Source organism: Pongo abelii, chromosome 12, assembly GCF_028885655.2.
Source record: "Pongo abelii isolate AG06213 chromosome 12, NHGRI_mPonAbe1-v2.0_pri, whole genome shotgun sequence".
NCBI classification, from domain to species: Eukaryota; Metazoa; Chordata; class Mammalia; order Primates; family Hominidae; genus Pongo; species Pongo abelii.
In genome coordinates this window covers 74,138,887-74,152,343 of record NC_071997.2, presented here as the reverse complement: position 1 = coordinate 74,152,343, position 13,457 = coordinate 74,138,887, and the positions used below count along the sequence as shown (strand labels likewise).

Below are 13,457 nucleotides of genomic sequence, written 5' to 3'. Positions count from 1 at the left end.
ACACAAATGGCTTCTGCCACCACACAAAACTTACTTGCATCTAACCTATCTCTTTGCAATCCTCAGCATTGCTAACCATGCCTTGCTTAACCCTCTCTTTATTTGGCTTGAAAGACTCTGCTGTCCAAATTTTCCTCTTTTCTGGTCAATCTTTAGCCTCCTTGTAAGTTCCTCTTTAGTGACCAGTCCTTTAAATGTTGGTATGCCCCAAGGTCTTGTCACTGGCTTTCTCTTCTATCCCCCTAGATACAGCACCAAAAAGCCTATTCATAATCAAGGTCTCAAATCCTTCATCTGTTGTAACTTCCACATACATCTGCACTCCAGGTCTCACACTCTACTTCCACACCACTGCATTACTACCTACTAAATAGCTCCTCTTGGTATTTCACACCAAATATGCCTTAAAACAATCTCTCTTCTACTTTTCCATCTGTGACCTCTTCTCTAGCTTAGTGATCTGAGCCGGGAATTTGAAAAGCATCCTCTATTCCTTTTTCCCTCTTAACTACACTTCTATTGGTCACAAAATCCTCTCAATTCTACTCATAAATATCTCTGGACTCCTTTTCCTCCATTCTTCTCCAGAAATATTTAGAGGCAGAATTGAGATTTGGGGTGGTACCTAAATTTTCAGTCTCATATCCTGACTAGTTGTATCTACCAGCACTCAATGTTGGTACCTAATTTAAGCCAGGACTGAACTGATGTGAGTCTTCTCATATAATGAATATACACATTAATAATATCAGTCAAAAGTTGGAAAAAAAGTTTTCTAATCCTTTTGTACGCTCCCTTTATATACCTGTTCAGTATTTGTTAGTGAAGTGTACACAATTGCTGTTTACTGCTTTAAATATTTTTTAAAAAATGAGAGAACTAATGTTTAAAAGCACTTTAGTAACAGGTAAATATTTACAAATGCCGCATTGGTTTGAAAAAATCAGAAATGTTTCTTTTGGGGCAAATGACTAATAAGCATTTTAGGCAAAACTCTAGTCACTAGAATCAATTTATACCAAATGTACTGCCTGTCCCACCAAAATGCAAAAATGCACGTTTATAACTAAACACCACATCACCTTGCATTCTTCAGTTGTAAATCTTCAGGCAACACTATCCTAAGGTGGAAGTCTCTTCCCTGTGGAAAATATTGAAAAGGATCACTCAAATTTTTATCTTTCACTTAATGCTGAGAAGTTAAACAGAATCACATAGAAAAGACAATGTTTTCCTTTATTTTCTAAAAGGTATCAATTTTATCCACATCTTTACACTTGTTAAAATATATGCAACAGAATATTGCATTTGAGGGAAAATAACTCAAAACTGTCTTAGGGAAACTTTGTAGTTACTGGGAAATCAAAACACTCAGATAAGACTTTGTTTTTAAAGTCACTTACAAACACAAGAAATATTACAAAATTGTTAACACAGGCCCATAGAAGAAATTTCAGTGTTATTTCTTAGTAAATAAATTTATGAAAAAAGAAAGTCCTTCAAATTGCTTTAATGGAAGAAAAACATCACAATATAAAATAAGGATATATAACATTATATAGTCTTGTTTTCAGCTTACTTTCTAAATTTTAATAAAATGAAAATCTATTTAGTTACAGAATCTATACAGACATAAGTGAAATACTTTCATAAATCAAAGTATATTTAATTCTCCCATTAGTGGGCCTCTAACTTTTTGAAATCAGAAACATATTAACTATATATTTGAACAAACAGAATTTTACTCAAGAGTCTTTTAAGAGAAGAAAGACCTCCGAGACATTTATTCCATTTTACTTTCTTGGAAAAGTGAATGGGTAAGTAGTTTAAACTTTGTTAACTTAAATAGGATAATACACATGAAATTTGAGCAAAAATAGCAGAAAAAGACAAACAGAAATGTAATCTTTTACTCCAACAGAATAAAATGAAAAAGAGTAATAAAATTCTCAAAAAACAATTACCATGTGGAATTTTAGCACAGTCTCCCTCAAAGCAGTTTCAAAAACAGAGGAACACAATTAAATGTACCCTATAACCTTTACTTTCATGGTAATATTACAGTTCTGACTTTCATTACATTTAAATGTCCTTTAAAAAAATGAAACAAAATGTACTACTGACCTTTTCAAAAGGTCAAGTAACAATAATTCACTATTTCATTAAAGCACTAAAAGGTATTATGTAGTAACTTTAACCTAACGTTATAGACATCCCACACATAGGTGTAAGAACAATTTGGAATTCTTAATTTACACAAAAAATAGAAGAACTATTCTACTATACAAATCTGTGCTGGTATCTGAAAGAATAAAATTCCAAAGTCCCTTATTTGCAAAGCCCAGCCATTTTAAAAGGTCAAATAACATGTCATATGCCACGATACTTTCCTGATTCAAGAAAATGTCCAAAATTAGCTTTTTAGTTAAAGTATCTAGAAATATTAATTGTTCTCAAAAAAGCCAGATTTTCCAGGCTTTCAGGCAACAGAAATGCTAACAGTTGCCTAAACCTCCATCTCCCCACATACCATCCCAAAAAGCTACATCAATTAACATATTAAGAATAAATAAAACCACAAAAATCCCATGTTTTCAGCCAGAAGACAGGGTACACAATAAACCTCAAATTACCTATAGGAAGAAAAATATGAAACACTTTCCAATAGAACCTACTCTAGGACTCCCACAGCAACTCTTTTTAGAGTGCTAGGAAGGTCAGGAAAAAAATGCATGGGAGAGAGACTGGGAGGACTAAGTAAGTGTAAAAAAAAATAGTAACAAGCTCTGGTAAATCAGAACACTGATCTACAAAGAGAAGACTTAATGTGAACACAAAAGTCAAGGAGCCAGTCCTGGGAAAGAATGGTTTAGCAGTAGAAGATAGGTGAAAAGATAGGTAGAGACACCTTTTGGAAACTGGGTATTAGGAGGAAAAAGAAAAGTGGGAAACTTAGGCTCTTATATGAGTAAATAAAAAAACAACTCCTTCCCACCCAGCACTAGCCAACATATCATCCATTAAATAAACTGCACAATAAATAAAATACCCAACAGAAGAGAGTATTCTTAAACTAGGAATTTTATAAACTATTGCAAACAGCCAAAATGTCCATGAATACAAAGATACTGTCTTCATCAATGCAAAGCTACTATGAGACAAAGAAACAAAACGAGACTCACAAGATTTCAGGTGATAACAGACCCCATGCAAACAAAACCCAGAAACCATAAACAAATTATAACAATAAATGAAATAAGTGAGCATTTGTATCCAGATTCAGACATTTTAAAACTAAAATGAGAAATTGTATTTTAAAAAATGAAAAGAAATGAATGAGCTGAACACAGGGTGAAATGAAAATAAAGAAAAACACAAAATTATATGAAAGTGAAGGAATAAATTTAAAAAGAGTCCAAGGAAGAACAAAATGAAATACAAATGTCATAAAGGGCAAAGAAAAAGCAAGAAAATTACCAAATGAGAAAAATGAGAAAAAAATTAAAGACCATCAGAGAAAAGGAGGTGAAGTGCAACACAGACCCAAAAACGTCCAGAGTACATATAATTGGAGATCTTGGAAAGAAAAATAAAATAGTAGAAAAAAATGTTTAAAAATATAATCCAAGTACACTTCCTGGAGTTGCACATACCAAAAGGGATAAGTGGCCACATGATAAAAGTGACTCACAATGATCAACTCTGAGATATATCTTAATCAACAGATTTTCAAAATAAGAAAAAAGTCCAGAGTCTCTAGGTAAAAGATCAAATACATAGAAAACAGAATATAATTGGAAACAGACTTCTTAAAGCAAATTAAAAAATGAAGCAAGAATGAAATAGAAAATGTTAAGAAACTAAAGAGAACTGCTTCTAGCCATTATGGAGTAAAAGGGACAGGATTTATCTTCCCTCCTTATTTAAAAATTGGACAAAACATATGAAACAATGATTTTCAGACATTAAACAATAGGCAGCGCAGGACAGTGATCCTTGAAAGAAGGGAAACAAATGTGAAAATCCCTAAAATTGTCTGGTTCTATGATGGGAGTATTTTCAGGCTGCAAGATAGGGATGGACAAACAAGAGCACAATACTCTCCCTGATTTGAGAAGAAACATGTGATCAAGGGGAGGCCAACAATTGTACAATTTGCAAGGTATAGTACTAAACAGGAGAGAAATGCATGGAGAGTAGAGAAATATACACAGAGAAACTCCAGCGAATTTCAGAGGATTCCTGACAAGGAGTCTTCAGCTGAGTACTGCTTGCTCCATGGATATGAGGAAAACATCCAAAGGTGAGAACGTACAGGAACAGAGTCTGCAAAACACTCAAAGCTCATACAAGGCTGGGTATAGCCATGTTCCAACCAGCCAGAGTGGAAACCTTGTAATGTAAGAGCCATTAAGTAGAGTGCTCAGAAGGTATTGCTTCACTTGTAGAGACTAACTACCTTAGACTAAAGTCTGCTCTGGATCTACCTAGCAATGCTCAAAAGCTTAAAGTTTAAAATTACTTGGAAAGATCAAACTGTTTCCAAGTAGTTTAACTGTAGCTCACAACAAATCTCAAGAATACTTAGAGAACAAAAATATCTAGCATGCAACAGGTAGAATTCATTATGTCTAGCATCCAATCAAGATACACCAAGCACATATATATTTCCTGCAAAGAAGCAAGGCAATACCCACAATGAAGAGAAAAATCAAGAGAAACAGACATAAAAATGGCACAGATGATAAACCTGATTTAAAAAATTAAAACAATTCTATTTCATACGTTCAAGAAGGTAAAGGAAAACATGAGCGTACTAAATAGAGACAGGAAAAATGTAAATAAAGACTCCCTCAAAAAACATAATGTTTGAGATTTTTTTAAAAATATGCTACATAGTATCAACAGCAGATTCCACCTTACAAAAGAAGGTATTAGTATACCTGAAGACATATCCCAAATAAAGAGAAAGACATTGAGGGAAAAAAAAGTGAACAGACCATGAGTGAGTTGTGACAACTTCAAGTGACCTAAATGCATGTATTTGGAGTCCCCAACACAGAGGACAGAAAAGTAGGACCAAAAAAAAAAAGAAAGAAAGAGAAAAAATAATGGCAGATTTTTTTTCAAATTAAATGAAAATATATACTCACAGATCCAAGAAGCTCCACAGACCTTACGGAGGAAAAACATGAAAAAAGCTACACCAAGGTACAACACACATCAAAGTGACTGAAACCAATGACCAAAAAGAAAAATCTCAAAAGCAGCCAGAGGAAAAAAATATTCTATTTACAGAGGAAAAAAGAAATGAGCAGAGATTTCTCGTAGAAAACAGTGCAAGACAGTGAAGTAACATCTTTACAGTATCAAAAGTGACAAAATTATATAGCTGATAAACCAATAGTGCATAAAAAATGGAATCCTAATATTACTTTAAGGCAGACCATGATAGATTTCATATGTATATTATAAACCTTTAAGCAACTAGTTAAAAAAAAAAAACACACACACACACACACAGCCAATAAACTGGCAAAAGAGATAAAACAGAATTATAAAAAAGAATTCCAATAATATAAAATACAGAAAAATAGGAAAAGAATTAAAAATATGTAAGACAAACAGAAAACACACAGCAAGAGTAGATTTAAATCCAACCATATGAATAACCACGTTAAATGTAAATAGTCGAAGCACGCCCAAGTAAAAGGCAATGACTATCATACTGTATAACAAAGCAAAGCACAGAAGAAACACACTAAATATTAAAACACAAATAAGTTTAAAATAAAGCAGTAAAGATAAACCATGGTAACATCAATCAAAAGAAAGATGGAATCTATATGTTAATATTGGAAAATACAGATTTCAGAGAAAACATTATTACTAAAGATAAAAAAGGTCATTTCATAATCCTAAAGGAGTCAATTCATAAAAAGTGCTTAACAATTCTAAAAGTTTATGCACCTAATAACAGAACTTCAAAATATATGAAGCAAAACTGATAGAAATTAAATAGAAATTGAAAAATCAACAAAAATCGTTGGAGATTTCAACACCCCCTCTCACTAACTGATAGAAAAAGCAGACAAAAAAGTCAGTGAGCATAGTGCTACCCAATAAGGGCCTGGTAGCACTCTGAACCAATTTGACCTAACTGGCATTTATATAATACTCTACCCAATAGCAACAGAATATTCATTCTCTTAGAGTACACACAGTATATTCACCAGGATAGACTATATTATTGGTCATAAAATTAAGGCACAGTAAATATTTTAAAAATTCAGATCATACAAGTTATATTCTGTGACCAAAATGAAACTAAATTAGAAATCAATAACAAAAAGATATCTAGAAAATCCTTAATATTGAGAAAGATAATCAAATTTCTAAGTGAGCCATAGATCAAAGAAGAAATTAAAAGGCATTTGGAACTAAATAAAAACAAAACTACAGCACACCAAAATGTGTGTGATATAGCTAAACCAGTATTCAAAAGAAAATTTAAAGCATTAAATATCTGTACTAGAATAGAAGAAAGATCTCATATCAATAATCTTCCATCTGAAGAAATCAGGAAATTTAAGATCAGAAAACTATCAGATAGAAACATAAAAATAATAGAAAAAAATAATGAAATTAAAGGCAGGTTCTTTGAAGAAATCAGTAAAATTTATAAACTTCTATCTAGATGTATCGGGGGAAAAAATGAGACATAAATTACCTATATCAGACATGAGGATGAAAGCTATTTTTAACGTATATCCATAAATCATTTGACACTCCTACCTCTAGGAGTTGGTGCCTAATTTCCCTCCTTTTGAACACAGACTAAGAAACTTGCGTCTAACACAATAAAGCAGAAGTAAATGTGTGTGACTTCAGAGACTAAGAGATTAAAGAGAATGTGCATCTTTATTGATCTCTCTGTTGTATCACACACTCAGGAGAAGCTAGCTGCCATGTTGTGATAACAGTCAAGCAATACTATAAAGATCCATGTGGTGAGGAACTAAGGCCTCCTGTTAAGAGCAGTAACATACTGAGGCCTCATGGCCAATAGCTATGTGAATGAGCAATCTTGGAAGCAAATCCTCCACCTCTAGCTTGACCAACTGGCAGCCCAGGACAGCTTTGAATGCAGCCCAACACAAATTAATAAACTTTCTCAAAACATATGGGATTTTTTTGTGATTTCTTTTTTTTAGCTTATCAGCTATCATCAGTGTATTTTATGTGTGCCCAAGACAATTCTTCTGCTTCCAATGTGACCCAGGGAAGCCAAAAGATTGGACACCCTGTTTTAGATCATCAAAGTCTTGGCAAATATCTTGATTGCAAGATCACGAGAGATTTTTATCAAGAACTACCATCCAAGTTGTTCGCAAATTTCAAATCCACAGAAACAGTGAGACAATAATTGTTTTTGTTTTAAGCCACTAAGGTTTGAAGTAAATAGCAGCAAAACATAACCAACACAGAGAGCATCATTACAGATTCTAAAGACATTAAAAGGATAATAAGGGATTATTGTAAATAACTTTAAGCCAATAAAATCAGAAACCTAGATGAAACTAACAAATTCCTTGAAAGATACAAACTACCAAAGCTCACTCAAAAGGAAAGAGAAAATCTGATAATAGAGACAACACCTAAAACTGATTATATATTAGGTCACAGGAAAAAGTGCCAGTAAGTTCCATGGAGACTTTTTTTTATAAACAATACTGTCTAATTACAATACAAGAAAAATTAGAAATCAGCAACAAAATTAAAAACCAAAAAGGACCTTCCACGAGAAAATTTTTACAACCTATTAAGGTGCATAGTAAATTGATATCATATAGCTTCTAAAAATGGTGGTGATAAGACTACATGTCAGCATCTACAGGATACTTTTAAAACAGTGATGAGAGGAAATGCAAAGCTTTAAAAACTTACATACATAAAACCTGCTCACTGGCCAAATCTGGGACAATTCAAGGATCAAAATAAATAATGATTATAATCAAATAATTTTTTTAAAAATCCATGCATCCATTCTAATATAATTAAATAAATGAGAAAGCAGGCAATGCTACTCCTTATAATGAATTGCCACTTCATAAATGTAGAAATGACAAGAGTTAGAAAATCATCATTTGGCAAGCGTGATAGCAACAGTCGACTCAAGCAAAAGTCAATGGACGCTAAAACCAGAGAATGTGTGTGAAAGTTTGATGCCTCAGAGTATCTCCCCAAAAGTACTTATTAATTACAAAAGGAGACTGGCAGATGATACCTTAATCAGGTGATCAAAGTTAACATCATTAATAATGGAACCAACCAGGTAACCTCACAAACCTTGAGAAGGACAAAACAATCTTTCTGTAGTATCCCTGCCAAAAATGCATTAGCTGAATTTAATAGTGAGGAAATATCATCCAAACCCAAATTGAGACACATTCTACCTAATAGCCAATCTGTACTCTTTAAACATGTCAAGCTTATAAAAAACACAAACAGACTGAGAACTTTTCCAGGTTAGACATGACAACTAAATGTAATGTGGGATCTTAACAACAGATGGTAGGGGATAAGGGGTATAAAACATACAACTGTATCATAAACAAAATTTGAAATATGGACTCCATCTTAGATAATAGTATATCATTAAATATCCTGATTTTAATCACTGTACTGTGGTTATGTATGAGTGTGTCCTTGTTCTTATGAAATGTATGCTCAAGTATTTAGGGATAAAAGGGAACTATGCCTGATTTAACCTCAAATGGTTCAGGAAGATAATGTGTATACACACCCACCCACATACATATACTTAACAATGATCAATAAAATGGAGAAAATGTAAACTGGTGAATCTAGGTAAAGGGTATACTGGAATTACTTGTACTGTATATCCTTGCTAGTTTTCTGTAAATTTAAAATATATACAAAATATTTTTAGACACGTAAAATGTTTAGGTTAAGATTTAAATAAACTGCTAAGGCAGGTACAAATTGGAATTCTAGCTATAGCAATGGTCATAAAAGAAACTTTTATCTAATCTCAATTCTAATGGCTGTACTTGTTTTCCAAAAGGCCTTAGCAGATATAGACATACATAATAGTATTTTGCCTAAAATTAGGTGTAACATGCTTCCTGTAAAAAAAAAAAAAATGTAACTTAAAATTTTTCTACTTTTCTAAATGTTGTCTACAAGAGAATCATATTTTCAGCTAGGTAATTCAAGAAGAATACTTCTAATTGGAGAGGGAAAGGTGGATTAACTTTTTTCCATATGGAATAATGAATTTTTAACCTCTACTTTCTGTGATGGTCATATGGTAATTCCACATATACTTAAAGACTGTGCGTGATGGTGCGGAAGGGGGCACAAGGTTGAGTGTAATGGTCAGAGAGGAAAAGTCTACACTAAAATCCTAACCTAAGGTATCCTGGTGCAATGTAGAGAGAAAAAAAATCCAGGACTGAAATCACACAGCCTGCGTTTAAGGGATTCTGATGTGATCATCATCAAATAACGTCTCCGGTTTCCCATACCTTGATTTCTTCGACTAGAAAATGGGAATGATGATTCTTTTAAAAATTTCTGCCCCAAAGGGCTGAGGATTAAGTGAGCTATTTACCTGGAATGCGCTTTGTAAACTTCAAAACCCTACACATGTGTTAGTATGTGTAATAAACTCCATATGAGAGGACACTGGAATCAGCAAAGGTAATTAATTCCATTGCTGTCATGCTTCTCCTAAAAGATATTGTAACTGTGGGTGTACAGGTACATACGACTTGGCAAAGGGCCAAAATAAGGTTTTCTTCCCAAATGTTCTTTCTACAGGAAACACGAAAATAATTAGCCCAGATTCCCGAGTGAACTCATCAACATCCGTGGAGGTGGAGGGTGTTAAAATCGAGTTAAGGCAAAATTTACCAAAAAAAATTAAAGAACAGTCAATTGCGGGACACTGAACGAAGAAGGAAGCCAAACTCGGGGAAGGGCTAGGGAGAGAGGAGGCGTGGCCCCAGCCCCGCTCCACGCCGCGCGCCTCCTCGCTCCCCATCCCGCGCGGCGACCACCGGGGTGGCGGCGACAGCGGCGCTTCTCAAACCTTTAGTCTCCCAAGAGCCGTTACGCGCCGCCCCTCTCAATCTCCACAAGTCTGGGCCCCTAACCTCCTAGCCCGTCACAGACTTCTGCGCGCAGCTACGCTGCAAGAGGCTCTCTTAGCTAGAGAGCAACCACTGGGCGGGTACCTGAGCCGAGATGAATCCCTCATACACGGTTTTCGACCGGTTCTGGGGCAGAAGCAGGGGGCACTGGCGCAACAGGCTCGCTTCCGTCACCGCCATGGCTCGAAGTCCGGAGAGACACAGAAAAGCTCTAGACCTGCTAGGTCCTGCACATGCGCAGTCCGCTTGCGCTCGGAAGCCGCGGAGCGGAAACCCCAGCCTTGGCGGGAAGATCCTGGAGGATTCCGCGGGCGGAAATGAAGTTGAAGCGCAGGTAAGGCCAAGTGGCGCTCTGCGGGAGGCGACATCGGGGCTCCCCAACCGGTAGTGGGAGGGAAGATTGCTCTCAAGTCCACAGGACTGACTGACCAAGATCATTCTAGCCTCGATTGTCCCAGGAGCCCTTTCGATGATTCTGTTTTACTTTATTGAAAGACTTTACAACTTTGGTGTTGCATTTCCTCCAGAATAAAATGACTTTTACAGCCCGGACGTTGTAGCACTTCTGTCTTGAACCTCTCGCACCCCCTTCTTTGCTGTTGTCCTCTCTCCCTTAACATACAGGATAATGTATTATTTTGTGTATAATTATTGTAATATAATGTATAACACATTGATTATATCATATATATTACAGTTCTGTGGCTTACTAAGTTTCATCAGATATATTTGAGACACACACATGTATACGTATATGTGTATTGATTAGACTCAAGTCAACACTGGACTCAGTTATGTGTACGGCACTCACTAATATATAAAGCAAAACATGAGTAAAGATTGCTGATGGACTTGAACTTAATTTTCCTCTGACAGCCCTTGCAATACGTTTTTCTAACTCAGGAATGTTATCCATCCCATCTTATTAAGAGTTGATTAAATAAGAAACTTACTAAAATATTTACCATATGATTATTTGATTTTCCAATTTTCCAATGCATCACATGTTTGAGCCTTACTATTTGAAAAACATCATTGTAATGTGCCAAAGGTTGTGCAAAGATTATTTCGTCCCCTACCCATCTTTATTGCCCTCAAGACAGAATTTGACATCCTGAAGATTCTTAAAGTTTGACAAGAATTTGTCACAGCATTCTGGATGCTTACAGAAAAGAATGCTGGAGCAGTGGTTAGATATAAATTACATTAAAGCAGTGGTTCTCAAAATGTGATCCTAGAACCTAGCAACAGCGTCACCTGGGAACTATGTAGAAATACAAGTTTTCACCGCTGATGGGGTTCAGGATATGCTACCCCAAAATATGGCCCCTTGACATTTGAGAAAACAGCAAAACCTAAGATCACTCTCTGACCTTCTCCCATCCTTCTTCCCTGAGGCGGATCATTGGCTCCTCAATCCAGAGGTTCTCTTCCTATACCCGCAGGAAAGAAATATCCTTATCTCTAAAGAAACAAAGACATAGAAAAGAATCTGAACAAAAAGACCTTTGACAACTTACCCCAGTTTATTACCATTAGACCATGCTTTGTCCAACCGTACTTCCCCCAACTGTCCACTGTTCCTTCTAAAAATGCACAGGTTTTCCTGTTTCTTTGGGCTTCATTTCTGAAGGCTCCCATGCCACATAAAACTTAAATAAATTTGCATGCTTTTCTCTTATTAATCTGTCTTCTCTTATAAGGGACTCAAACAGGAATCTAGTAACAGGAAAGAAAGATGTTTCTCATTCCCTACAGGCCCCTATTTCAAACCTTGGGAATCCCAAACACTGGGAATAGGGCCCAGCAGTCTGCGTTTTAACAGGCTCTCCAGGTGATTCTGATGCATGCTAAGGTTTGAGGATCTCTACAGGGGCAGGACATAACACCTGCTTTATTTTGCAACTCGGTGATTAAGGAGGCCATGCTACATGTTTTTTGATAAGAATAAAGTAAAGGCTGTGCAAAAGTGGCATCAACACAAAGATTAAGAGGACATATAGTCCCTTACTTTAAGCACTTTATAATTTATCTGTGAATTAAGATCTTTATTGTATCCAGTACCTTAAAATCCCCCCCACCACACTTTCCCCCATGGAACTTCTACCCTTTCTTGAAAGTTCTTCTCAAGTGCTATGTCATTTTGGAAACCTTTTTTAATCTTCTGAAAATTATTGCTCTCCCTAATCATTTAGCATATTTCCTGTTGCATCGTAGGTGCTAATAAATTATTTACTAAATATCTTAATTTGGGTTGTTATAGCGGAATACCATAAACTGGATAGGTAATCCACAGAAATTAATTTCTCAGTTATGGAGACTAAGAAGTCCAAAATCAAGATGCAAGGACAAGATTTGGTGTCTGGTGAGGAGTCACTTCCTAGAACACAGTCTTTTGGCTGTGACCTTACATCACACTCACCTTTACTATTGATACACTGGACAGTGTAACCACTTGCCAAAAGCAGTTGGCTCCTTGATTCGGAATCCCCATAACTAGGTTACTAGACTTAAAGATTTCCAGCACATTTATTGCTAATTTATCATCTTAGATTTTAAAGAAAAGACATCCAAGTCACTGTTATTGGTAGTTGAACTTGTAAATGAGCATTCCTTATCAATAAAATCTATAATTGAAAAAATCCAATGACCAGGGAACAAGGTAAGATACCATATAAAGACTTTTTAATTCAATTACTCGGCTATTATCCTTAGTTGTTCAAGACTGAAAGTTGGATACTCACTACCATCATCAATTCATACGTGGTTGTGCCGGAACCATTTATATATAGCCTAGTTGAAGTCAGCCACCTCAAAATCCAAAAAAAAAAAATGCTCAATATGTTTAAAGATCAGAAAGCCAAGGAACTACTTCTACCACCATCAGCATGATTTCAATTTTGGAATCACTCTGACAAACTGCACGAAGATCCTCATTAAAGTTCAAGTTCCACCAGGTATCCTAGGCAGGATTTCATCTATATACTTTGCCACAAAAATTACTACTATTTAAATGCTATTGCCTGAGGAAGAACTTTATATTCTAACACAGAAAAATACTCAAACATTTTGACAAATAAAAAGCACAAATTCCAGAATGGTATGCTTACTATTATAACATTTATATTCAAATATATAAGTAAAGTTGCATTGTATTACTAGCAATGGTTACTTTGGGGGAGGGAGATGGGAACAAAGAATGGAGATAATGGCCCACGGAGAGTTTTATCTTTTATATTTTAATTTTTTAAAGAGAATTATTAGTCTTAAAATTAAAAA

General features: G+C 35.3%; 1 protein-coding gene across 2 annotated transcripts in view; it reads right to left on the bottom strand.

Moving 5' to 3' along the window:
* The window catches only part of FANCL (FA complementation group L), a 76,222-nt gene extending 65,799 nt beyond the window's left edge, over window positions 1-10,423 (bottom strand). The window contains exons 1-2 of one of the 2 annotated variants that reach the window (XM_009237282.4): window positions 10,263-10,423; window positions 1,083-1,141 (exon numbers count right to left, since the gene is read on the bottom strand). In XM_009237282.4, coding sequence (XP_009235557.1) covers window positions 1,083-1,141; window positions 10,263-10,358 — 155 coding nt within the window. In that variant the 5' untranslated portion in view covers window positions 10,359-10,423. The remainder of the gene's footprint in view (window positions 1-1,082; window positions 1,142-10,262) is intronic. The other variant, XM_002812013.5, reaches the window with a different exon arrangement.
* Window positions 10,424-13,457: the final 3,034 nt, after the last annotated feature.